Source organism: Budorcas taxicolor, chromosome 19 (genome assembly GCF_023091745.1).
Source record: "Budorcas taxicolor isolate Tak-1 chromosome 19, Takin1.1, whole genome shotgun sequence".
Taxonomy (NCBI): domain Eukaryota; kingdom Metazoa; phylum Chordata; class Mammalia; order Artiodactyla; family Bovidae; genus Budorcas; species Budorcas taxicolor.
The window spans coordinates 26,800,721-26,825,948 of record NC_068928.1 but is presented as its reverse complement, the minus strand read 5'-3'; the positions used below and the strand labels follow the sequence as shown (position 1 = coordinate 26,825,948).

The 25,228-nt window shown below is 54.6% G+C and overlaps 1 protein-coding gene across 4 annotated transcripts; it reads left to right on the top strand.

Moving 5' to 3' along the window:
• Positions 1–1,758: 1,758 nt before the first annotated feature.
• Positions 1,759–24,316, top strand: DLG4 (discs large MAGUK scaffold protein 4). Of its 4 annotated transcripts, none has more exons than XM_052657820.1 (20): positions 1,759–1,868; positions 9,421–9,486; positions 12,959–13,012; positions 13,148–13,198; positions 13,402–13,526; positions 13,623–13,792; positions 13,881–14,017; positions 14,170–14,314; positions 17,873–18,168; positions 18,279–18,381; positions 18,695–18,809; positions 20,116–20,292; positions 20,565–20,601; positions 20,709–20,736; positions 20,868–20,915; positions 21,022–21,123; positions 21,440–21,612; positions 22,524–22,633; positions 23,305–23,396; positions 23,588–24,316. In XM_052657820.1, the coding sequence occupies exons 1-20, from the start codon at positions 1,839–1,841 to the stop codon at positions 23,692–23,694; spliced, it is 2,166 nt and encodes a 721-aa protein (XP_052513780.1). In that variant the 5' UTR covers positions 1,759–1,838; the 3' UTR covers positions 23,695–24,316. The 4 variants fall into 4 exon arrangements, with proteins under 4 accessions (XP_052513780.1, XP_052513779.1, XP_052513778.1 ...); XM_052657819.1 differs by having other exon boundaries at positions 12,959–13,013; positions 13,140–13,198; XM_052657818.1 differs by having other exon boundaries at positions 9,421–9,585.
• The last annotated feature ends 912 nt before the right edge of the window (positions 24,317–25,228 follow it).

Sequence of the window (25,228 nt, the reverse complement as noted above, 5' to 3'; positions counted from 1 at the left end):
TGGTGATGATAGTACCTGAGGACCCCGGAAGAATGGGACAGTGGGCGGGTCAGAAACTGCCTACTTTACCTGACAGCTCACACTGGGTGGGGAGAAGACAGCTCAGCTCCAACCCTGGTGGATTAGAGAGATTAAAGTGAGAGGAGAGAGAGATGTCTGAGGGACCAGGACCAAGAGGTGAAAAACAGGCGTCCTTGTGAAGGGGAGGCCTGGGGGTGGGTGGGGCCTGGGACCCAGGGATCCCTCTCCCTGGACCTTTCTAGAGAGTCTGGGGTGAGAAGGCAAAGGCTGAGGAAGAGGAGGTGAGTGTGTCTGAGTGTGTTGGTCCCTCTGTCTCTTCCTTGTCCCAACCCCTCCCCCTCACTTGCATTTCACCAGCTCCCAAGTCGGCCCTCTGGCTCCTGGCACCCCCACTATTGCGATGGGCACCCCCTCTCCTTACGGTGCTGCACAGTGACCTCTTCCAAGCCTTGCTGGGTGAGTAGCCCCAGTTTTCTGAGGGGCAGCAGTGACAAAGGCTGGCCTGTGCTTGCGAGGGCGATTACTGAACTTGGGGGCTGGTTGGGAACCTGGAAATCCGGGATCAGTGTCCACCAGTGTTGACTGGAGGAGTTCCTCCTTTACCTGATGGGGATGGAGGTGAGGTGATGGCAGGGGTGGCCAGGGAGGCCTGGGGTGGGAGAGATAACTCAAGCTCTGTTCCTGTGACAGACATCCTGGACTATTATGAGGCTTCCATCTCAGAGAGTCAGGTAAGGGGATTGGGGGGTGGGCTCTGAATTCCTGAGGGTGCAGCAGGGCTGGAGGGGTGAGCAAACTACTGCTAATAAGAACCTGAGACTTGGGGGTCCCTGGGGACGACCTCCTGAGTCAGGGGCGAGGGGAGTGCTCTCTTTCCAGTCCTGTAGTCCATTTGCTCTCCTGCTTCCCCCTCTTCTTTACCTGCCCCAGTTTCAGGCACTTAAGAGTCGGGGACGCAATCACTTTTCAGGTTTCCTCCTACAAATCCTGAGGGAGCCCTAGGCCCCCAGGGATTCCTCCTGCCAGCCCCTCCCTCACTCCCTACCCACTACCATGGCCTCTTTCCAGTATCTCAACCACCCTGGGTGCTCCCAGTCTTTGAGAGGCTGGGTGGGTGCTTCCTCCTCTGAGAAATAAACTCCCTCCTCACTGCCTCTCTGCTGTCCTCGCTGGGGGCTGGCCGGGACTCCATGTTTGCCTCAGGGCCTCTGGGCTCCTGCCTCCGTCTCCTTTCCCATTATCCGGGTTCCTGCCAGCGCGGAAGGAGTTAACTCTACCGAGGCACCCCCCCCATTCTCGCTCTTCGCTACCTCCCTCCCTCCCCCTGCTTCCTCTCTCCTCCTCTCTCCCCTTCCCTCCTCGGCTCCACGGCTCCCTCGGCCGCTGCCGCCTCCGACCCCCCCCACCCTACTCCCCCGCCACGGCCCCTTGCCCCTGGCCGTTAGGCAAGACCTTCCCCTACCCCGGGGCTCCCCGACATCCAGTTCCCCTCCCCCACCTTAGCTCATGCCCCAGCCCCCGAACCCCGGGGCTGCCAGCCCCCGGTGCCCCCGCCCCTCCTGAGAATCGGGGTGTACTCCCTAAGCCCCCTCCCCTCCACTGGGGACCCCTTTTAGGGCCCCCTTCCCCTCCCTCCCACGCTCCCCTACCCTTCCCTTCTCCAACCCCCTCTTTCCCCTCTCACCCCTCCCCCCATCCTGGCCCCCCCTGCAAAAGTGGGGTGCGGAGGGGGGAGGGGTGAGAACCCACGGAGGGGAGGAACGAAATTCCGATGAAGTCAGAGCCCCTTACCCGCTGCCGCGGCCAGGCCCCCCAACATGGACTGTCTCTGTATAGTGACAACCAAGGTAAGCATGATAGGGGGCCCTGTAAACTCGGGGGAGGGTATGAGTTCGTGGGGAGGGGTTAGTCAGGCCTAATCTGCGGCTGGGGGCCCTGGAATGAGAGCATCAGCAGATGGGAGGGGGGGTCATAATTTAGTTTGGGGTTCACATCTGAGATAATGCTGGGTTTGGCCACAGGTGCCCCCTGGAGTGATCCCTTTGTACCTGTAGAGAAATGGAAAATTGGGGGGTATTCTGTGACTTGGGGATCTGGTGGATTTTGAGGTTCACCAATGATGTTGAGGGAGACTTATTTAAGGAGAAGCCTGGCTCACATGGGAGCCTTGCTTGGTGTATGTTAGAAGGTGGACTATGTGAGGGGGGGTTCCTCTTCCCTCCTGGGGGACAAGCTGGCTTCCAGTTGCCTTGTCCAATTTCAGGGGCTCCTGGCTTGAAGGTAGAAGGTTACTGGTTGTGAGTACCTGACTGGTCTGGGGGTGTCAGCTGGCAGGGAAGGAGTGGGCCTTCAGATTATAAAAGAAGCATCTTATATGCATTTGGGGGTGCTCTTAATTCGAGGGGACTGTTAATTTTAGGGTCAGTTGTATGGAATGGGGATAGTTGGGAGTTGTCAGGGAACTGGAACCTGACAGAATCACCTGAAGGATTGGACCAGGTGAGGTTAGGGTTCGGGGTACTCCCTGGGGAGGTAGGAGGTTGCAGCAGCTGAGGTTGCCAGCTTCTTTGGAAGAGGATGAGAGGCTTGGGGAGAGGGGATTTGAGGAGGGGTACCAGGTGCGTGGTGAAAATTTTGGGGGTGGCCCAGGCAGGTGTCCAGCATCCTCACTTCCGCCCACACTGTATCTACCTTGGTTGGGAAAGAGGGAGACGAGCAGATGGAAGGGAATGTTCCTGTTACCCCTGACCCTTGGGATCAAGGTGGGAGAGGACGCCTGGATTTAAAATTACTGGGGTGAAAAGGTGTAGGAGGAGGGCTGGGCAGGCAGCAGTGAAGATCTGTAGAAGGGTGTCCCTGTGAGCCTGCCAAGTGCAGGAACTCCGGGATGGGGAACACTGGCAAGCTTCTGGTGGGCTGCAGAATACCTGGGTCTTGGCTCTAAGACTCTGGGACTAGAAAGCTGGAAGCCTGGTGTGTGGAGGGAGGCTTGGGCGGGTGGCAGGCAGCTGGGGGTTGGGGGGTGGGACAGGAAGTGGGGGCCGGGGAGGCGGGGTCTGGGTGAGTCACAGGCTGGGGAGGGGGTTATATTTAGTGGGAACTGCAGATTCTCAGGGCAGGGAGCTGAGGACACACATGTTCCCTGCCACAAACTCACATACATGTATACACATGCATCTACACATGTGTTGTGCATGCGTGAGCATGGTTGGAGGAGACTGAAGGCTGAGGACCTTTAGGTTCAAGTCCCTACCCTCTCTTGAGGGCTACTTGCTTATCCTCCATTCTGTGGGCTTGGGCTTTCTCCCATATTGCTTCTTCCCATCTCCTGTAATTGCAGTGGATTTTTCTGCCTCAGTTTCTCTGGCCTTCTCTCCTATAAGGTCTGTCTGAGCCTCAGTACCTCTTGACTCCTGCCCTTAGTCTGCCCCTTAGCCTTAGGCTTTCTGGCTATGGTCCCTTATGTGCAGGTGTACACAGAAAGCCAGTTGGAATGTGTGGGCTCTGCTTCCAACACGTGAACGCACATATGAGAAGGGAGGGTGAGGGCCTTGTCTGCATTGGTAGCTATTCTGGGAGGATGGGTTTATTCATCTCCCTTCAAGAATCCTGCTTCGATGGAACTCAGGGTTGAGCATCCCCGAAGGAAAGTCTTGCGCAGAGAGGATCATGCATTTTGGGGTTTTACAGAGGCGTGGAGACCCAGGCTTGCCACATTCCTTGGCCGGAAAACTTGTCAGTCTCGGGATGGCGGGGACTCCAAGTCCCATAAGGCTTTGAGGCAGGAGAATCGTCAATGTTAGAGGGTTGCTGCCCCTGGGGCTGTTGGGAGTTGTGGTTCATCTCTATCCAGGGCAGCGGAGGGTTAGCTTTGGAAGAGCCAGCAGGGGGGGCACATGGCACTTGTCCCCCCAGAATGCTGGGTGGGGTAAAGGGTGCTCATGCTTTGCGGTCGTTGAGCTTCCCAGCTACATCTGACTCCTCCATCTTTCATCGCCTATATTTAGATTTCTGCCGCAGTAATTTAAGGAATATTTACTGAATGCCTACTATGCGCCAGGCCCTGTGCCTTGCGCTAACTCTGCCTTATAGCTATCACTTAATCTTACTCTGTGCCTCGCTTTCTGCCGGTGTCTCTGAGCATCTCTTTCTCCCACTCCGCCCCCGTCCCTCCCCCTACTCCCCGCGCTGCTGCCGCCGTTGCCATGGTAACCGGCGACGACTGAAGTTGCGTGGCGGACTTGAGGGCCGGGCGAGGGTGGCGGAGGGCGGAGCAGAACAAGTGGGGGAGGGAGGAAAGTGGGGAAAGACCGGGGGTATTTGGCTAGAGTCCCGGAGGCGAAGCGGTTAAACCCTCCGGGTGGTCCTTATTGGGCAAAGCTAAGGTGTCGGGGGCGGGGCAGTATGGCCTACGGCCTCATTCATTGGTCGACTGGGGCGTGGCGGAGGGGCAGTGTGGGCGAGGCTGGGGGAGCGAATGGGCGGGAAGTGGACGTAGGCGTGGTCTTCTGGAGGCAGGTGGGCGGGGTCTGGCTTACTCTACCAAGGGAGGCGGGCAAACAACCTCAGGAAGGGGTGGGGCCTTAGGACTGGGTAAATGAGGGCGGGGCTGACCCGGCAGGGGCGTGGCATGGTCCCATGTGCAAAGAGGAGACAGGGTTTGAGGGGCCTGTTGTCTAAGAAACTGCGGGGAGTAGGGGTCTTTGGAAAGGAGATTCCGGGGGTTGGGCGATCTGACGTCTCAGTTTTCCTAAGATGGAGGACTGTTAAGATTTCATCAGAGCACAACCTCCTACCTCAACGCTATGTTCCAGGGAGACGGTTGCTAGGCGACGGCAAAGTCCTTGATTGCTGTGTTGCCAGGCAACGGGGAAACGGAAAATGGAGGGAAAAAGGAAATGGGGGATGGGGGAGGGTCTTAATGGCCATAGCGCCCACTGGTGGAGAACTAGGGCCTGTGCATTTTCTTTTCTGTAAGGAATTTCCAGTTCAGCCCCTTCCGCACTGACTCCCTCTGAGGATACAAGCATTCTATCCAGATATGAAACTAGGACTTTGGGGGTCATCGTGGGGGCGTATCTAACAGATTCTAGTCAACGGGAAGAAGGGGGGCATGGGTCAGGTTCTAGGGAAATCCGTCCTCTATCATTTGTAGGCATTTTAGAAAAGCCAGAGAAGCAGATTTTAGGAGATTGCTTGCTGGGCTTTAAGAGTTGAAAAGGTGGGAGTTCAATGGGAGAATATTTAGAAGAGATGGTTTCAGGTTCAGTTTGGGACAAAATGGAAGAGATCAGAGGCAGTCATTTTGGTGTGTTACGGGAGATTTGTGGGCCACTGGAAATTGCAGGTCAGATCTTATTTTGGTAAATATTTTTTGAGAGGTAGGTGTGGGGGAGATAGATATATTTGGGAGTAATCTTCCAACAAAGTTGAAATTCAGAATCATGGCGGGTGGGGTGGTGAGGAATGTTGAGATGTAGAGGTGGGCAGCCAGAAAAAGGAATAATGTATACATTTAAAGAGTACAGAAAAGGAATAGAGAAATATCTCAGTCTAGAAGTCTGGTAGTAAACTGAAGAGGTTGCAACTGAATTCAGAAGGTCAACTTTAAGGTCCCTTAAGTATTCCCTGAAATGGGATCTGGTGGTACTGGGGCATGGTATGTTAGAAAAGTCATGAGTATCTCATTAGGTTCAAGGATTTGGAGAGGGGACCCCAAATGAATCTGAGGACTGGTTATTTGGATGTTTACAAGGGTAATAGCTGCACTAATTTCAAGGTCTCTGTTAGCAGACTGGGGGAGCAGATATAATTTTAAAAGGGTTGATTTAAAGGGTAGATTAATTTGAGGGCACAACAGGATCTGTGGTCCTTCAACTCTTGGAAAACGTTGTCTGGCTATCCTGTGGGACTTTACTGATGGTTAGAATAGGAGACGTCTTGACATCTGTGGGGATGTCGTCTACGTTAACAATCATTGGGGAGGTTGGGGGAGGGGATTGTGGGAGGTAGTTTAGACCCCTTGAGGGTCCTTCTGACCTGAGGGAGAAGTGCTGCTTGCTTCCCTGCACCCTGAGAGTCCAGGGAGGTTTTGTAATAGGGGCTTGGTGATTTTAGGGGTGGGAGATTAGATAGCACAAGGGATCCCAGAGAACCAGAGCGATAAATTGGTAATTTTAGGAATGTCTGTATTTGTGAATGAATAGGAGTATACTGTGCACGGTGAAGTTCATAGAGAAACAGCTGGAACCAGGGAAGTTGATGGCCAAGAGGGTCTCCCCGCACCCCTTCTCTCCCATCGTGACGCTCTCCCGCACTGCGCAGGCGCCGTCACCCCCCCACTCCGGCCGCAGCCTCCAGTTGCCGCGGCCGCCGCAGCCCCCGCCCCTCTGCCCCTCCCCCTCCCCAACCCCCGGACCCTTACTCTCCCACCTATCCCCTCCCCTCAGTCCCCCTTCCCTTCTCCATGTCGGCTCGGAACAGATTCGCCTCCATGTGTCTCTGCGTGGTACGTGCCGCGGTACGGGCTCCGGCCCCGCTCCCCTCTTTCCGGACCCCCCAAATCTCGGGGTGCAAGCTTCAAGTGCTGTCGCTCTTCCTTCTGCTTGGCGGGGTCTCTGGGTGGCAGTGTCTTGCGGACAGGCGCAGTGGGTCGCCCCTCCTATAATCATTCACTTTCACTCACAACCCTCTATTTTGGGGGTGCAAGCCTCCGTTCCAGGTTATTCTTGCAACTGGGGCGGTGAAGAGGGGGCCAAAGCAAAAAGAGCAACAGCGACCTCAGGCCTTTGACTTATCCTATGCCTGTGCCTTAATAATATTACCTGTGCCTTAATATATTGGGGGTTCAGACTTGGTCCCAATTGCACTGGAGCTGTTGCTGGTCGTGGCCCTGAGCCTCAGTAGCGTAAAGAGGGGACCCTCCTTCCTAGCCTCCTTGCGTTAGTAGTCCTTTAGTCTGGGATGAGAGGTGCTGACCTCAACCCCCACCTCCCAGTTTGTAGTTTCCTAATGACTCTCCCACCCCCACCTCTCCAGAGGTTTTTCCTTAATACATTTACTTTAAAAATTTCCAGGGACTGAACATAGGCCCTAACCTCTTTCAGCCACATTCTGGGAACTCTGGAATCCTCTCCTTGTTCCCTATCTCCCTGACTTTGTCACTGGATCAGGAGGAGCCTTTTTCTCAGTCCCAGACACCCCGCCCCCCACGGGGGTATGGAAGGGAGAGGTGTCTGCAGTCTCAGTGTGCTACAAATTTTCTTTCATCTCCTCTCTAGAATAAACAGTGAAATGTCCCTTTCCACGCTTCCGTTTTCATTGTGTGCATCCTGACATTTCTTCATCGGGATTCAGGAATATTCTCTGTGAGGTGGGGCGAAGATGGAGGGGCTTTGGGCTCAAACCCTCCCTGCCCCATCCCAAACTCCAAAAACTTGAAGCTGCAACCCTTGGCCCTGCCTCAGTTGTCACACAGGGAATTGGGGGCTTTGTGAAGAGGAGAGCAGTCTCCTTGTCTCCTTCCCTCCCTGGCCCCTCCAGTTTTGGGGCTCTGTCTCTCAGCTCTTGCACTATCCAGGCTGAAGACCACCTTTTCAGAATGTGGCACAACAACCTCTTTCAGTTCATCGAATTCTGTTACCCAAGAGGGCCCAGCTTGGAGGAGGATTATTTAATTTCTACTTCCCCTAACTTCCCTTCTCCACTTTTTGTGTTCTTGGTATGGAAACCTGGAGGGAGCTAGGAGTTTTTCTCCAAGTCTGTCTCCAAGGCCAGAAAACAAAGTGTACCTTGATGAGCCCCTTTTCTTTCTTTAAGACTTCAAACATATCGAGGTGGGACTTCCCTGGCAGGGTCCAGTGGTTATGACTCCACACTTCCACTGCAGGGGGCATGGATTTGATCCCTGGTCAGGGAACTAAGATCCTGCATGCTCAATGGTGCAGCCTTAAAACAAAATATATCAAGGTGTTCCTTGATCTCAGCTGTCTCTGTCCTGGATTGGAGAGTCTTAATGGACCATTTTCCTCTTCCTATTCTCTTACTTAATCCTTAACCATGGCCAAAGTGGACTGCATCCTCAGCCTTGGTTCCTCATCCTCAGAATTTTCAGAATCATACTCTGTGTCAGGCATTGACCTTGATAAGCTTCCTCCAGCTGTCCTCCGAATGTTGGGGTCTTCTCAGCTTTTCAGATACTTTTTTTGAGAGGGAAATCTTGCCTTCTCTTTTTACCCATGTGTACTGGGGAGCGTAGTCTGTCTTCTGCAGTCTCTGGGAGAGCCCTACACATGGTAACCTCCCCTTCCTTCACAGAACCTGGCCTTGGGAAGGGTTTGCTTCTGTGAGGGGCAGAGGCACTATCCTTCATTACTGTCTCCAGCTGCCCTCCTCTCTGGTCCCTCTGTTAATCTCATTTACTGGTGTCTGTATTAAGCTAGTAAGGGAGGCCCTTGAGATGGTATGCAGTGAGTTAGGAAGGGGAATCAGGGGTCAGGTTGGGTCTTTCACTCCTAAAGGCCAAAGGAAGACCAGGAATTTACTCTGAGGTTCTATCCACTTCCGCAGTTATTGAACCTAGAAGCTAGCATCTATTCCTGCCCCCTTTCTGAGCCCTACCATCTCTGTTCCTCCCCCACCCTCCCCCTTCTTCTAGTATATCCGATTAGCTGGCTGGCCTCTGGGCATTTGTAGAGGTGGGGGAGTCCTGGGGCCCCCTTGCCGAAGACTTGGGAACCAGCAAGGCCAGCTGGACCGGTTAAACACTTTGTCCTGTCAGGGGAGCTGATGCCAAGTACCTGCTAGTTGAAGGGCCTGACTGCCCGGGGCGTGCAAAGTGCTGGGGAGTGATTTCTTCCTGGGGCAGAGGCTGCAGTAGGGAGACTGAGGCAAGGAGGGTGGAGCGGGGTGGAATGGAGTACAGAATGGGAGAAGCAACTCGAAGGAGGGAGGTTACAACATGGGGAATGGGCTTAAGGTAAAGAGGAAGTGGGGGGAAGCTGATGAGGTAAGCAAAGATGTTGGGGATGGAGGTAGAGAAGGGGAGGGGTGCACGTGGCCGAGGGGCTAGACCTCTGGGAAAGGGGTGAAGAAACGGACTTCAGAGGAGGGGTGTGCTGGGGAGAAGGCGGGGGTCCTAGGCTGGGAGTTGGAAGAGTTGCGGGGAGGGTGCGGATTTGGGAAGAGAGGAGAGGTGCCAAGGGCCTGGCGGGAGAGGGGGCTGTGGGGAGGGTGGAGAGAGGGGAGCCAATGGGCTGGAGGACAGGGAGGGGGAGGAGCTGGTCAGGCCCCGGGGCCTTCCGCACTGCACTGGCGGGGGAGCGGAGGCGCGCCGGGCCGGGCCGCCTGGAGCCCGAGGCGCTGGGCCGGCCCCCGTGACGCCTCCGTCCCCGTCCCCAGAAATACCGCTACCAAGATGAAGACACGCCCCCTCTGGAGCACAGCCCGGCCCACCTCCCCAACCAGGTAAACGCCCCCGAGCTGGTGCACGTGGCGGAGAGGAACTTGTCCCACCTCGAGGCCGTCCAAGGGGTCGTGGGCCACGCCCACTTCTCCCCCCTCAAGGTAGGAGACTCAGGCGGCCCCCTCCCCAGTGCAGCCCTCGGAGCCTCGGAGCTACAACTACCCCCAAGGCCCGGTAGGGCGAGAGCCGGAGGTGGGGGGCGGCTGAGGCTGCTGGGCTGGGCTTGGGCTCCTGGGGCCAGGGGAGGGGGCATTGGGGGCGTCGGAAACACCTGGTTCTCAAAGAGGAGAAACAGAGGCCAGGCAAGTGGGAGAGGGTGTAGAGTTTACAGCCGTTGTGTGTGTGCGTGTGTGCGCACACGAGCGTTGAGATGCGTGCGTTCCCCAGGATGCTCTCCGCGCCTGGGCCCTCTTCATTCCTTCACACACCCCCACCTCCGTTTCCATTTTCTGTGTCCAGAGCTCTGTTCAGAACTCCTGCTGCCCTCATTTGCTCTTGGCCCTTCGCTGCCTCCTCTCCCCCCCACCCCCCCCGCCCCGCCCCGCTTCCGGCCTCTGGGCCTGGCTCTCCAGCCCTTTCCATCTGTCTGGCCTGAGATTTCTGGTTGCCCGGCCTTTCTGCCTCTGTCCCCTGCCTCGGCCTTTGCACCCCTCCTGTGCCCTCCTGTCCTCGCTGCCTTTCCCTCTCTGCTGGCTGGTGCTGGATGCTGTCTCTCTCTTCCTCCCACGCACTCTCCTTCTCCCTCTCCCCGATCCCCAGCTCAGGCTCTCTGGCCAGGATGAGTCCTCTGCCTGGGTCAGCCGGCTCCCTTTCTCCGTGTTAACCCCCTTCCCTACTCATCACTTCTGTCCTTTCCTCCTATGCCTCCTCTCTCTCCTCCTCTTGGACTCTACCTCCATGCAAATTTCTTTCTGTGCCCCCCCCCCCCCATTATTATTCACCACCACCTGTTTCCCCTTCTTTTCTGTGCTCACAGTATGTTTTCCCTTCTCCAGTCCTGGGGAGACCCTGTTTTTGAGATCTCCCATTCTCCAGGCCACTTCATCTTCTTCCCCCTCAGTCTCCTCTTCTGGGGGTGTAGGCTGGGAGGAATGGAGTGTACCAGGCTGGCTGTGAGATTCAGGGAAACACTGGGGTCAGGGGTGAGATTCTAGGATCTTGTGGGATGTTCCCGGGAAGGGGGAAGTTGTTGACGATTCACCAAGAAGATGGAGAGGAGGTTCCTGAGTTCCTGAGCCTGGGAATGAGGAGGCAGAGGCTGGGCAGCAGTAGGTTCTGGGGTGAGAAGGAGGTGGTAGGAGAGTAGTTGGAGAGGGAAATACCATTCTTCTGCAGGTAGAAAAGTGGAGACACGAGAGGAAGCTGAGAGGTCCTAGGACAGGAGACAGGCAAAGATGAGACGTGAAATCAGCGGGGAGGTTGAGCTGATTGAGAACAAGGAGAGGAGGAGATGGGTGCAGAGAATTCCTGTGGATGGCTGGGGGCTGCAAGGACTAAGGAAAGAAGACTAGAGATGCTTTTTTTCCCTCAAGATGGGGCCATTCAGTCCTTGGGGAAGGGGAAGAGGAGTGAGGGTGGTCGTACAGAGGTAGGGAGACTTGGAATCTGCGTCCAGGAAGCAGAGGGAAGTGAGTGCTGGAGGCCCTGGGTGTGGGAGGGAGGACCCACAACAAGGCCTGAGCTGGAGGACAGGAGAAGCCTCAGTTTTCAGAGGGTTGAGAATGAAGGATTGTGATTTGGGTATAGAATCTTGAGGGTCAGAGAATGAAGTAAGGGAGAGTGGTGGTGATCCCTCTGAGGATCATGAGTTAGGATGGAGGATAAGAGCAGGAGGCTGATGCCGAATGGGTCTGGACAGGGGCACAGGGCGGGGAAGCGGATGGAGAACGGAGGCTGGGGTTGGAGGATAGATTGGGTGGGGTGGAGAGAGGGGTGTTTTATCTACAGCTACACAGATGAGATGAGATGAAGGTAGTTGGGGATAAAAGATGGAGCCTCGGGCAGGGAGGTCTAGGGTAAGGATGGGGACGGCAGTTGAGAACAGGCTGTGGGACAGAGGAGGGACACGTAGATGGGATGTTGGCAGTCAGTGGCTATTGGCTGGATAGTAGCATTTGCTGAGATTTGAAGGGTCAGAGGATGGATTTAATAGATTTATGGGTATGAAATCTATTACGAAGCTTGAAAATATGTAGTACTGAGATATCGCAGTAGGAGAGAAGAAAGACCCCTTGGGAAGGAGAGAGCGAGGAGTCTGGGGAATCCTTGATGAGTGCCTCGCGCTTGGTAGGCTCTAAATAAATATTTGTTTAAGGAGGAGACAGGTTGGGGACCCCGAAGGAGGCTTTTGGATGCCTTCCTCCATTGCTATGGAAACGTGGCTTCGGTTGCCCTGGCAACTGGGGAAGCCCCTAGGACCGGCCTAAAGCGGCCCTGCCCTGGAATCTAGAGACCCTGCTGTGTCGAGGCTACTGACGTCAGCGAACTGGGCACACCCCACTTTAACCCTTTCCCGGATGAAATAGGCCAGGGGTGGGGGTAAGAGTAATGAGAGACTAGGACCCGGATGTCTTTCACCACTCCCCTTTCCTGACGTTCTTTCCACTGCGTAGGGTGAGGGGCGTAGGGGAGGGAGGAAGGAAGGTTATTCAGGAGGCGCTGCGCCCTCAAACCTCTTCAGCCTGGACTTCTTTCGGCCGGGCTACCTGAGGGGCGGGGCCCAGAGCAGGAGAGGCGGGGCTAACGGACCAGATTCTGCCTTTGGGAATCTGGTCGCTCTTAGGCCACGCCCCATCTCCTCCTCCTGTTGTCCTGGCGACAGGGCCTCCAGGAGGTGGGTCTCCCCGGGCCTTGGTTGGGCTTAGATACCGTTGCTTGGCAACAGGATCCCTAGAGGAAGGAGTAGATTGAATGGTGGGTGAGCGAGAAGGAGGGTGGGGCCTGCATCTTGGGGAACCCCGGATTCCGGGGGCCCAGGGTTTTAGGGCACATGTGTGTGAAAATGAGGGGCAAGTCTGAGGGAGGGTTATGAAAAGATCTGGGTGTTAATGGGTAGATAGGGACAGGGATGGGGTAGGACCTAGTGGACAGGAGCCCTGTGGTATGTGTGTGTAGTACATAAGGCATGTAGCACTCTGTGGTGTTACATCCGGTGAGAAGCTCCCCCCCCAGCCGGCCCCCCCTCTCCCGGCTCTATACCATCTGCTGCTCCCCCATCTGGCTGTCTCTCTCTTCCTGCTTCTCAGACACCTCCTTCCACATGCAGGGGGCCTGGGCTGGGCAGAGTTGGGGCCAGCACGTGTACTTGTGTGTTTGTAACGTGGATCAAGGCTGGGTCCTTCAGGGAGTCAAGGGGAACAGAGCAGGCCAGGTTAAGAGGCTGAGAGGGTAGCCATGGTGGGGGGATCTTTTGGTTACGGGCTCCCTCTTGAGCCAAGGCTCAGGCAGCTTTTCATCTCCTTTTTTCCCTCACAGGCCAATTCTCCCCCTGTGATTGTCAACACAGATACCCTAGAAGCCCCGGGATATGTGAGTTGTTTAGATTTCGGGGCTGTTACAGAAGGGAGGGGGAAGGCCAAGTCCCAGCAGCAGGGTAGGGTCAGGTGCTCAGGCAGGAAGTCTGGCTCACGGCTCTTGTGTTTCTGGCCCGTGCTGGAGTTGCAGGTGAACGGGACAGAGGGGGAAATGGAATACGAGGAGATCACGTTGGAAAGGGTGAGCAGGCTCATGCAGCCCAGGTCGTCCCCCCTTGCTCCCTGTCTGTGCTTCTCTCTGTGCCCGTGTTTTCTCAGTGGCCAGCCTCTTAACCCTGTCCCTTCCTCCTCCGGTCACAGCTCCCCAACCCTCTCCCCTCCCCTCTCACCCAGTCTAGAGTAGGCGGTGAGGGGAGCTGACCCTTTTCCCCTCCTTCTGCCCAGGGTAACTCAGGTCTGGGCTTCAGCATCGCAGGTGGCACTGATAACCCCCACATCGGCGATGACCCTTCCATCTTCATCACCAAGATCATTCCGGGTGGGGCTGCAGCCCAGGACGGCCGTCTCAGGTGGGGAGAGGAGACGGGTTAGGATGCTGGCTCCCTTGAAAGGGAGGACCAGGGCGGCAGGAAGCTCCTGGCTCAGGCCCACCTTGCTGCCCTCAGGGTCAACGATAGCATCTTGTTTGTCAATGAAGTGGACGTGCGGGAGGTGACCCACTCAGCGGCGGTGGAGGCCCTCAAAGAGGCAGGCTCTATCGTCCGCCTCTACGTCATGCGCCGGAAGCCCCCAGCTGAGAAGCTCATGGAGATCAAGCTCATCAAGGGGCCTAAAGGTAGCGACCCAGTTAGGTTGCCACTCGCCTCCCGCTGTCCTCTGCCCCAGGGGACCTGGAGACCCACCTCTGCCCTCCCTCTGCCCAGGTCTTGGCTTCAGCATCGCTGGAGGTGTCGGGAACCAACATATCCCTGGAGATAACAGCATCTATGTGACCAAGATTATTGAAGGGGGTGCTGCCCACAAGGACGGGAGGTTACAGATCGGAGACAAGATCCTAGCGGTGAGTGGGGACCCCCATCACTCTTCTAGCCCACACCTGGGTCTTGCCTGCGCGCCTGGTGCATGCCCAGGCTTCCTGATGGGCTCGCCTTAAGCACGTCCATCTTGAGATTGTTTCCGGTTCTGTCTGAGCTCTGCTTCCCTTGGCCCCAGGTCAACAGCGTGGGGCTGGAGGACGTCATGCATGAGGATGCCGTGGCAGCCCTGAAGAACACGTACGATGTGGTCTATCTAAAGGTGGCCAAGCCCAGCAATGCCTACCTGAGTGACAGCTATGCTCCCCCAGACATCACAACCTGTGAGAGCCCTCCAAACCCTGGAGCTCCCCATGCCCCCCACCAGTCACCCCATGACATCCCCATTGACCCTGCCTCTTCAGATCCTTCCCCTGAACTGGCCACAACCTTTGTCACTTCCTTTGGTTGGAGAATAGATGGAAAATTGGTCACCATCAAAGAACTAGAAAAGATTGTCAATAGTCCCTCCCCCAGAAGGCAATAGATGGTTTTATGGCTAGTTTTATCAAATCCTCATGGAATAGGTAATTCTTACGCTTTTTCTGAGCATAGGAAAAGATAAAACATTTCACATTTCATTTTATAAGGGCATCTGAAAATGGTCACAAGGATAATGTAAGAAAGTACAGAGCTTCCTGGTGACCTAGTGGTTAGGATTCTGGGCTTTCATTGCTGTGGCCTGGATTCAGTCCCTGGTCAGGGAACTAAGATCCTGCAACCCCATGGTTCAGCCAAAAAAAAAAAAAAAAGAGGAAAGTATAGGTTAATTTTGCTTCTGAACAGAGATGTAAAAGTTTCTAATAACATAGTTGCAAAACAAACACAGTGGCATATTAAGGGAGTAACATTGTCACAAAGTCAGGTTCACTTCAGGGAATTAAAGGTGTTTCCATATTATGAAACCTCTAAGTATGAGTCATTGTATTTAAAAAGTTAAGGGAGGGACGGACTTCTTGGGCAGTCCAGCAGTTAAGACCCCGTGCTTCCACTGCAGGGGTCACCAGTTCCATCCCTGATCTCTGGTCATTGGGGAGCTAAGATCCCACCTGCCATGTGGCGTGGCAAAAACAAAACAAAACAAAGAAGGTAGAAAAAACAGTAAGTTCATTTCAAAGAGATGTGGGAAAGGCATTTGATGAAATTCAACATCCTATTCTGAGAGGGAAACAGTATACTAGGAACAGAGGAGTTTTCTTTAACATGATTGAGAAGTGTTATCAGAAATCAACAGTGAACACATTGTAATGATAAAATCTTATGTGTGTGTCCATTAAGTTAGGAACTAGGCAAGGAAGTCTCTTCCTGCTACTGTTAGTCCACAATGCTTTAGAGCAGGGTTTCTCAACGTTGGGACTATTGACATTTTTGTACTTGACAATTCTTTGTTGTAGGGGCCGTTGTTCTTTGCACTGTAGTATGTTTAACCGCAGCCCTGACCTCTATCAGATGACAGTGGTACCCTTCCCCTACAGTCAGCACAACCAAAAATGTCTTTAGACTTTGCCAAATGTTCCCTGGGGGCGAGGGGGAGGGGGTTTGCAAAATTACCCTGCTGCGAATCACTGCTGTAAAGATTTCAGGCAGGGTAGCAAGAGAAAAAAGAATAAATGTTACATTTCAGTGGGAAGAAACAGATTAATCCTTATTTGTAAATTATACTTTTGTCCATCTAGATTAAAATCTTAAGTGAATTAAATGAAAACCTTAAAAATAATAGGTAGGGTTAAGAATGTGGCTATATGTAAGATAAAAGCAAGAACTAGTGACTTCCCAGCAATAAGAAAATATAATGGGTAGAAAGATCCTTTTTACCATAGGAAAAAAGCTGTAAAATTCTTAGAGGACTTCTCTGGTGGCCCAATGGTGAAGACTTCACCTTCCAATGCAGAAGGTATGGTTCAATCCCTGGTCAGGGATCTATGATTCCATATGCTTCTCAGCCAAAAAACCAAAACTTGAAGCAGAAGCAGTATTGTAACAAATTCGATAAAGACTTTAAAAATGGTTCACATTAAAAACATCTCTAAAAAAATTCTTAGAAAAATAAGCTTGACCAGAGGACAGATTTATATCAGTAAATGACCTGTGTCAGATTTATATCAGGTAAATGATGAAACTTTACCGAAGGGCGTAAAAGAACACTAAAGAACTGGAAAGTCACAGCATGTTTCCTGATGCAAAAAAACATAATATGCTAAAGATCTCAACCCTTTCCAAGTTTTTCTCTAATTTTATGCAATCCTCATCAGAATGTTAATGTTCACCCCCCCACCCCCAACTGGAAAATTACATTTGGGAGAAGAGCTAAGGAATTTTTGGAAAAGAATAATGAGATGTGACTACTTCATCCAAATCTGAAATCATACTGTAAGACCATATTAAAATCACATGGTCTTGTTTCTAGACACCATAACCTATCAGAGGGAACCTTGGCTCCTTGGAGAAAGGGCCAGATCTAAGACTTGAGCAAGGAATGTGTAAGATGAACTTGTAACATCTTTCATATTAGCAAAACTCTTTGTGACCCCATGGACTGTGGCCCATCAGGCTCCTCTGTCCGTGGAATTCTCCAGGCTAAAATACTGGAGTTGGCTGCCATGCACTACTCCAGGGGATCTTCCTGACCCAGGGATCGGACCCAGGTCTCCTGTATTGCAGGTGGATTCTTTACCATCTGAGCCACCAAGTTTTCACTTGAGAACTTTCCCATTTTCTAGCGAAAGCATTAAAAGAGCAAGTTATCTTTTAAACCTTAAAAGAAGAAAGCAAGGAAGATATTCAAGAGTTGTGTCAAAGGCAGGAGCCAAATTGAAACTGGCCATTTAACCAGAACTCAGTAAATATTTAAAAATCTACAGGATTATAAGGATACTTCACAACAACTAGGTACCTTTGGAAGATGCTAGGGAACTTGTACATTCTGAATACTGGCAAGCAAAGGGAAAGAGTCAAGCATTTATTCTCTTTTCGTATGCATATTGCACCATACAGTGACCAGTGGTTGACCTGGGAACATTCTTTTTTACCGACAAATTCTGACTAATAAATGTTCCTCCCTCAAAAAAAAAAAAAAGAAAGAAATATACATGGGCACTATTTGCCATCCTCAGTGAACTGTCAAGTCCAGGCAGTGATGGTCAGTGGCTGGTAAAACTCTTAGGTGAGAGGCTAATGGCAACCTTTATAATGAATGGATCAGGCTGACAACACCCCAACCTACAGATTTGTATCTCAAAAAATGCGACCTGACATCATGTTCTGTCGTGGTGCAGAAGGTATGCAGCAGCATCTAGGGAATACTTCTGTCAAAAAGTGAACTCGGGTCTCTATACAAGTGGCCACTTGACAGGAGGTGCGGGGCAGGGGTGTAAGCAGTGATCTACTTGTTAGGGTTTCCCACTATTTCCTAAAAGAAGGTGGGAAATCCTGCTAGACAAATGACCTAATTTTCTCACCAAACGAATGACCAGGAAAGCGGGGAAACAAAGGGAGAGGAATGTTATAGATATAAGAGATGGTTCAACTGAACTAAAAGCCCCAAAGCCTGGTATTAATATTCCCCTTGGTTCCATACCCCTGGCATACCTAGGTTATGTACCCTTCAGATCCACTCGCCTCTAGGAGAACCCACCCCTACCATGACTTGTGAATTCCTGTCCCCTGACATTGCTGTGACCAGATGTCCCCTTACACCCCAGCCTTGTTTCTCTGGCACAGTGATGTCCCCTTCCCCTGAGCCTGGTTCTGCTGCTTTCCTGGGGAGGAGGTGGAGTGGTGGGCGTTGTCTCCCTCCGTGCATTTTCCATTGCATCCGTCCTTCTGCCCATGTCTTCCCTCAGCTTATTCCCAGCACCTGGACAATGAGATCAGTCACAGCAGCTACCTGGGCACTGACTACCCCACCGCCATGACCCCCACCTCCCCTCGGCGCTACTCCCCCGTGGCCAAGGACCTGCTTGGGGAGGAGGACGTCCCCCGAGAACCGAGGCGGATTGTGATCCATCGGGGCTCCACGGGCCTGGGCTTCAACATCGTGGGTGGCGAGGATGGTGAAGGCATCTTCATCTCCTTCATCCTGGCTGGCGGCCCCGCGGACCTCAGTGGGGAGCTGCGGAAGGGGGACCAGATCCTCTCGGTAAGGGAAGGCCAGCTCTGCGGACTGACCCCTCCCCTCCAGCCAGGGCTCATGTAGGCTGGAGCCCAGCCCCCATCTCCAGTGACTCAAGCTCTCCCCTCTCTCTCTAGGTCAATGGCGTTGACCTCCGCAATGCCAGCCACGAGCAGGCTGCCATTGCCCTGAAGAACGCGGGTCAGACGGTCACGATCATCGCTCAGTATAAACCCGAAGGTACTGGGCCCGAGACACAGGCTCAATCCCTGGGTCAGGAAGATTCCCCTGGAGAAGAAAATGGCTACCCGCTCTAGGATTCTTGCCTGGGAAATCCCATGGACAGAGGAGCCTGGTGGGCTACAGTCCATGAGTTTGCAAAGAGTTAGACACGGCTGAGTAACTAAATGGGAATTACCAAGCCTGAAGCTCCCCCTCTCAGATGGTGCTCAGAACTCTGTCTCCTGGCTTCTGCAGAGTTTGGGGGAGGGGGAGGGAAGAGGCTGACAGTAGGGACTGGCCAGAGCTCAGGAACCTTCTTGTCCTTTCTCAGAGTACAGCCGGTTCGAGGCCAAGATCCACGACCTTCGGGAACAGCTCATGAACAGCAGCCTGGGTTCAGGGACTGCCTCCTTGCGGAGCAACCCCAAAAGGGGTTTCTATATCAGGTCAGATGCTTCCTGGCTGGGCCCCTCTTCATTTCATGGCCACTGTCCCCCAGCCAGCTCTCCCTCCTCAATCTTGCCTGGCTCCTGTCCTGCCTCCCACTCTAGGGCTGGAGACGCACAGGTTAGCATTGAGAAATGCTCCATAGCGACTAGAAAACAGCCTCAGCCTCAGTGATCCCTACTGCTTCCTAGCCCCTAGTCACCCTGGCACCTCCCCTGGGACCCCCAGCTGCCGCACAGTCTGGTAACTCAAAGGTTAATGTCTGGCAGAGCAGGGGGCCTTTCAACTTTTGCAATATCGCCCAGCCCCACGGGATAACACATTCCAGGGGAAGTGGACCACTGCTCTCTCCAAGCTGACCCTGTCTCCCGGGTGGCATTTTGCTACCTTCTTAGGGCTCCTCCTCCCACTGGGCTCCTCTTTCTTGTCTGCCCCAGGTGTAGGCGCTTTGTCCGAGCTTCTTCCCTTCCTTCCCTCTGGGCTCCCGGTCTGCTCACACGGCCTCCCCTTCTGCTCGCTCTGCCAGTGTCTCTCAGAGCAGTCAGCCCAGGCCTGACCTCTTCCCCACGGTCCAGACCTGCAGCTCCAGCCATCTGCTTTCTGGACACAACCCTGGGGTTGTCCCACAGGTGTTCACACCCAGAGCTAGCTCACCTTTTCTCCCGAGTGTGCGTGCTCGCTCTCTGTCCTGCCCAGTTGGTATCTCTCTTCCTGAATGACACTGCTGTCTGCCAAGATGCCTGGCTCAAATCAGAGCCTCGCTCGGCCCTTCTCTCCTTACCGGGTCCGGTTGGCTCCCAGGGCTGGTTGGTTCTGACTCCCAGATGATGCTGATGATCCTGGAGTCCCTTCCCATCTTTCTAGCCCTGGTGCTCTGCTCGGCATCTCTGGTGTCTCTGCAGTCATTTCTTCCCTTGTCCTGACCCTGGAGTTGTCACTTATAGGTTGTCACTTAAGGCCACTCTACTGCTGAGGGTAGCCGGACTTGGGTCCCTGTTACCTGTGACTGTGACGTGCATGCATATGGCAGCTGCTTTCTTAGGAGGGTGCTATTCTCAATCTTACTCTTAAAATCGCCCCCACTCCGTAGGCTGTGTGATCCCTGACACAGCGAGAATTGAATGGCTGTTCATAGTTGTAGAGTTTTAGGTTCCCACACAGTTCTGGGGTTCCTCAGAATCCACAGCATCTCTGGGAAAGCCACCAGCGGCCATGCGGGTCTGTAGTCCCCTGGGCAGAACCTCTGGGCTGGGTCTCGGGGGCCTTGGCCCTCACCAGACTGACTGGAGGCTACCTGCCCTCCAGGGCCCTGTTTGACTATGACAAGACCAAGGACTGCGGCTTCCTGAGCCAGGCCCTGAGCTTCCGCTTCGGGGACGTGCTTCATGTCATTGACGCCAGCGATGAGGAGTGGTGGCAGGCAAGGCGGGTCCACTCCGACAGCGAGACTGATGACATCGGCTTTATCCCCAGCAAGCGGCGGTGAGCCTTCTTGCCCCGAAGCTCCCAAGGGCCCCAGGGTGGGCAGCCAGCAGGGAAGGCATGGGTCCACCCCCAGCTTCTTGGGGATCTGTCTGCTGACCCTTCATGGGCACCATGACTCACATGAGCCGTTGGGACAAACACCTCATTTAGGAGCGTGGGGCCCAGGGGCTGCTGCTGGGAGACAGAGTTCTCAGCTGCCCTGGGGGTGGGGGCAAGAGGTCCCCTCACTGGCCATTTCTCTACCCCCATCCCTCCATGTATTCCCCCAGGGTTGAGCGACGGGAGTGGTCACGGTTGAAGGCCAAGGTAAGTGGAGAAGGCCGGGAGCTCTGGTGGAAGAGTGGAGGTGGCGTGGTGTGGCGCTCGTGGGTCTGGGCTCCTGACTGATTGCATGGCCTGCTCTGTCTCCCTAGGATTGGGGCTCCAGCTCTGGATCACAGGGTAGGTTGGGTCAGGTTGGGGAGACCTGCGGGGAGAGGGGCCCTGGGCTTCTCTTGAGTCCTTGGGAAGGCTGGTGGGGGCCCTGTATCCCCTGCCTCCAAGGCCCTTGCAGATGCCCTGCCTCCTGTTAGGTCGAGAAGACTCGGTCCTGAGCTACGAGACGGTGACACAGATGGAAGGTGAGCCCTGGCAGCGCGCCCTGGCCCAGCCCCCCTGCCCCACCTCTGCCCACCCCCCCGCCTGACCCCTATCTCTGCCCCCGCCTAACCGCCACGCTCTCCTCAGTGCACTATGCTCGCCCCATCATTATCCTCGGGCCCACCAAGGACCGCGCCAACGATGATCTCCTCTCCGAGTTCCCCGACAAGTTTGGATCCTGTGTTCCCCGTGAGTGCAGGGCCCTGGGGGGCGGTGGGGGGGGCCCAAGGGGTCACAGGCAGAGCCACTTCCAAACACAGGGTTCTCAGACGAGGGTGCTGCTCAGCCACCCTCAGGTCCACCAGGACCGTCCCAGGCCTGGGACTCGGATGACCCAGAGGTGCTGGGGGAGGCAGCTCCACCCCTCTCCCCTAGCCTCGGTCTCCCCAGCAGCCCCCTTCCCCGGAGGACCAGCTGGGCTCTCTGGGGGGGTGTCGCTGTAGGCAGGGTTGAAGCTGGAGGGATGGTGGTTAGATCTTTGGGGGATGGGGTGACTTCCTGGCAGATACGACGCGGCCCAAGCGGGAGTACGAGATAGATGGCCGGGATTACCACTTTGTGTCATCCCGGGAGAAAATGGAGAAGGACATTCAGGCCCACAAGTTCATTGAGGCCGGCCAGTACAACAGCCACCTGTATGGAACCAGCGTCCAGTCCGTGCGAGAGGTGGCAGAGCAGGTAGGAGCCGCGGCCCACCCCCCTCCTCCTTCTCCCCATGGCCTTCCTCAGCTCTCTAACTCTCTTTCTCTCTCTGTCTCTCTCCCTGCTGGGTCTCCACTCCGCTCCTCCACCTCCTTCTCCTCTTGGGCAACTCTGTCTGACTGCCTGCTCTCTGGTGCCCTGCTCCCCGGCCCCCGCCCCCTCCTCCCTCCCTCCCTTGGTCCCTGACCCCAAACTCCATGCTGCCATCTGTCCCCTCTCCCCCTCTCTTTGCCCCATTTCACCTCTCTTCCTGTGGCCTTGCCCTTGGTGGCTTGGCCCCCCACAACTCGGGCCCTCCCTCTTGCCGGCTTCCCTTTGGCCCTCTCCCCTCCCCCCTCACCTTTCGTGGGGTCTCCACTTGCCTCTCCCACTCCCATGCGATCACCTTCTCCCTGCTGCCCCCACCCTGCCCTCTTCCCTCCACGGCCCCTTTCTCCATCTGCCTCTCCTCCCTCCCATCTGTCTCTCCTTGTTCCTTCCATCTGTCTGTCCTCTGTCCGTCCTCCCCGCCCTCCTCCCTCTATCCTACTTCCTTTCTCCTTCCTTTTCTCGCCCCGCCTGCCTGACTCCACCCCCTTGGCCTTGCTCTGCGCCATCTTTTGGGTCCCCTCCCTGCCTGTCCTTCCTGTTCCCTCCATCCCCTCCCTCCTGTGTGGGCCCCTCCCTTGCTCTCCGTCTGTCCCTCTCCTTTTTTCACTCTGTCTGTCTATACCCTTCCTGCCTCCACTCTCTTTGCCCACGCGTCTTTTCACATCCATCTCACTTCCCTTTTGGCCAATCTCGTGTCCTCCACTTTTCCACGTCCTGTGTGGGTCCTGTCCTGCCACCTCTGTCTGTCCTTTCCCACCACCTGCTGGTCCCCCTCCACCCACCCTGCCTGCCCCCAGGGGAAGCACTGCATCCTCGATGTCTCGGCCAATGCCGTGCGGCGGCTGCAGGCGGCCCACCTGCACCCTATCGCCATCTTCATCCGCCCCCGCTCCCTGGAGAATGTTCTGTGAGTATGGTCTCAGGGGGTTTCCCCTCGGCTCTCCCACACCAAGCCTCGGGTCTCAGATGGCCTCTGTGTTGAGCTTTTCCCTCAGAACCCTGGACAGCAGCTTCAGCAGCCCTTGAGGGGAATTGGAATTAGAACCCAGAGGGCCCAGGGAAGCCCAGGCCTCTTCCCTCCTCTTCTGCCCTGGGCTAGGTGGGACTACAACTCCCAGCAACCCCTGGGGCACACACCTGCTGGGCATCGGGGCTGTTGGGAGTTAGAGTCAATCCCTTCACTGGGCTGCTGGCTGGAAGGATGAGATTCTGGAGAGGTCCCTGAAGTGGCCACACCTGGCTGGGGTGGGTCATGGGGAGGGGGCCCATCTGTGGCCCCAGAGGATATTGGGAATTGTATTTTTTGCTTCATGCTCTAAATAAGAAAATAGTGGGGACATCCTTGGTGGTCAAGTGACTAAGACTCTGTACTTCCAATGCAGGGGGCCCAGGTTCATTTCCTGGTCAGGAAACTAGATCCCACATGCCCTATCTAAGACCTGGTTCAGTCAAATGAATATTAAAAAAGAAAAAGAAAAAAAAGAGAAAATAGTGGTTGCAACTTAACATCCCTGGACAGAGGAGATCAAGGCAGGGCAGGACCCACCCTCAGGTCTGTGTCTCTTTCACTCCCCACAGAGAGATTAATAAGCGGATCACAGAGGAGCAAGCCCGCAAAGCCTTCGACAGAGCCACCAAGCTGGAGCAGGAATTCACAGAGTGCTTCTCAGGTGAGGCTGCAGCTAGCCCGTGGCCAGCACGGGAGGTGCCGTTGGCTCAGATTCAAAAGAGGGGCCCCCACAGGGTGGGTGGTTTAGAAGGAGGTATCCCCTTTGGGTGGATGCATCCCATGGCTCATGGACTGGAGAATTAGGAGAAGGTGCCCTTTGCCCTGGGCCTGACTCCCTGCCCCTGCCCCCAGCCATCGTGGAGGGCGACAGCTTTGAGGAGATCTACCACAAGGTGAAGCGAGTCATCGAGGACCTCTCAGGCCCCTACATCTGGGTCCCTGCCCGAGAGAGACTCTGATTCCTGCCCTGGCTTGGCCTGGACTCGCCCTGCCTCCACCGCCCGGGCCCTTGGTCTGGACTGAATTGCCCAAGCCCTTCCAACCCCCAGCCTCCCTCCCACCCCTTCTTATTTATTTCCTTTCTAACTGGATCCAGCTCACTGGAGGGGGGACACTCCTCTGCATGTATCCTTGCACCCCAGAACTGGGCTGCAGAACCCCAGGAACCTGGGGTCTGGGGGGGAGCCCCAGGCTCCTGATCCCGAGCCTTGGTTCCTTAGGACCCCTTGCTCCTGCCCCTGCCCGCCCCCAACGCACACACAGACCCACTGGGGGGCCACCTGCTCTCCCCATCTCCTCCCACACACTTTCTGAAAGGCAGGGCCCCCTCCAGGAGCACCCATTGCAGGGCTGCAGGCCTCCGCGCTCCCCCCGAGGCAGGGTCTGGGGTCCCTCCTGACCCCATCATAACTCCCCAGGTCCCTTGATTTCTCAATTTTTTTTTCCATTTTTTCCTTCTCAAAGGTGGTTTTGGGGGGATTAGTGGGGGGATTCCACCATGGGCCCCCTGCCTTCCACATGCCCCCCACCTTTTTTCTTTGCCGGTTTGCATGAGTGGAAGGTCTAACTGTGGCTTTTTTTTTTTTCCTGGGATTTTTTTCTTTTTTTTTTCCTTTTTTTTCTTTTGGGAACGGGGAGGGATGGGTCTAGGGAGTGGGAATGTGGGGGGGAGGGTAGGGGGGGGCAGGGTTGGGGGTTGGGTGTCTGGGAGCCAGGGGAAGACTGGAAATGCTGCCGCCTTCTGCAATTTATTTATTTTTTCTTTCGAGAGAGTGAAAGGAAGAGACGGATACTTGAAACCCAGTGTGTGGCCTGGTTATTTGGGACCCGGGTGAGGAGGGAGACCGGGTGGGAGTATAGGGATGGGTCTGGTAAAGTCAGACCCTTCTCCTGGAACACCCATCACCTCCCCCACCTCCCCACAGACAGAACAGAGTGGCCTGAAGGGGGCCTTGGAGGAATCTGCAGATGAAGGCTCTAGCAAAGAATGGGCCTGGGGTGGGGACGGGGATGGAATTCCATCCTAGGTCCCTGATAGAGCCAGGAAGAGGAGCTGCAAATGTAGCTCAGCCCTGACCCCTCTTCTGAGCTGTCTCAGCCCTGTCAGGCAGCCTAGAGTCTGCTGTCAGTCTCTAAAGAAAAACAGAGAAGACAGTTCATTCATGTTCATGGAGCTCTGTGGACAGAGCTGGGCTCTGGCAATGACCTTCACAGAAGTGTGCCCATAAGAAATGCTGCATAATTATTCATTGGATTTCTTTTTTTTTAAATTTCTCTATGTCTGCCCCTTCTCTGTAGGAGATATTTGAAGCAATTTTGCAGATAATAAGGGTGAGGAAATAGAATGTGATACCAAAGATAAAAATAGAAACAGATGTGTTAGCTATGAGGATGAATATGATTTCTGAACTTCCTGGTACACAAGGCAAAAAGGGAAATGGTCCATTATATATATGTATATGTGTATATATGTATGTATGTGGGCTTCCCTCT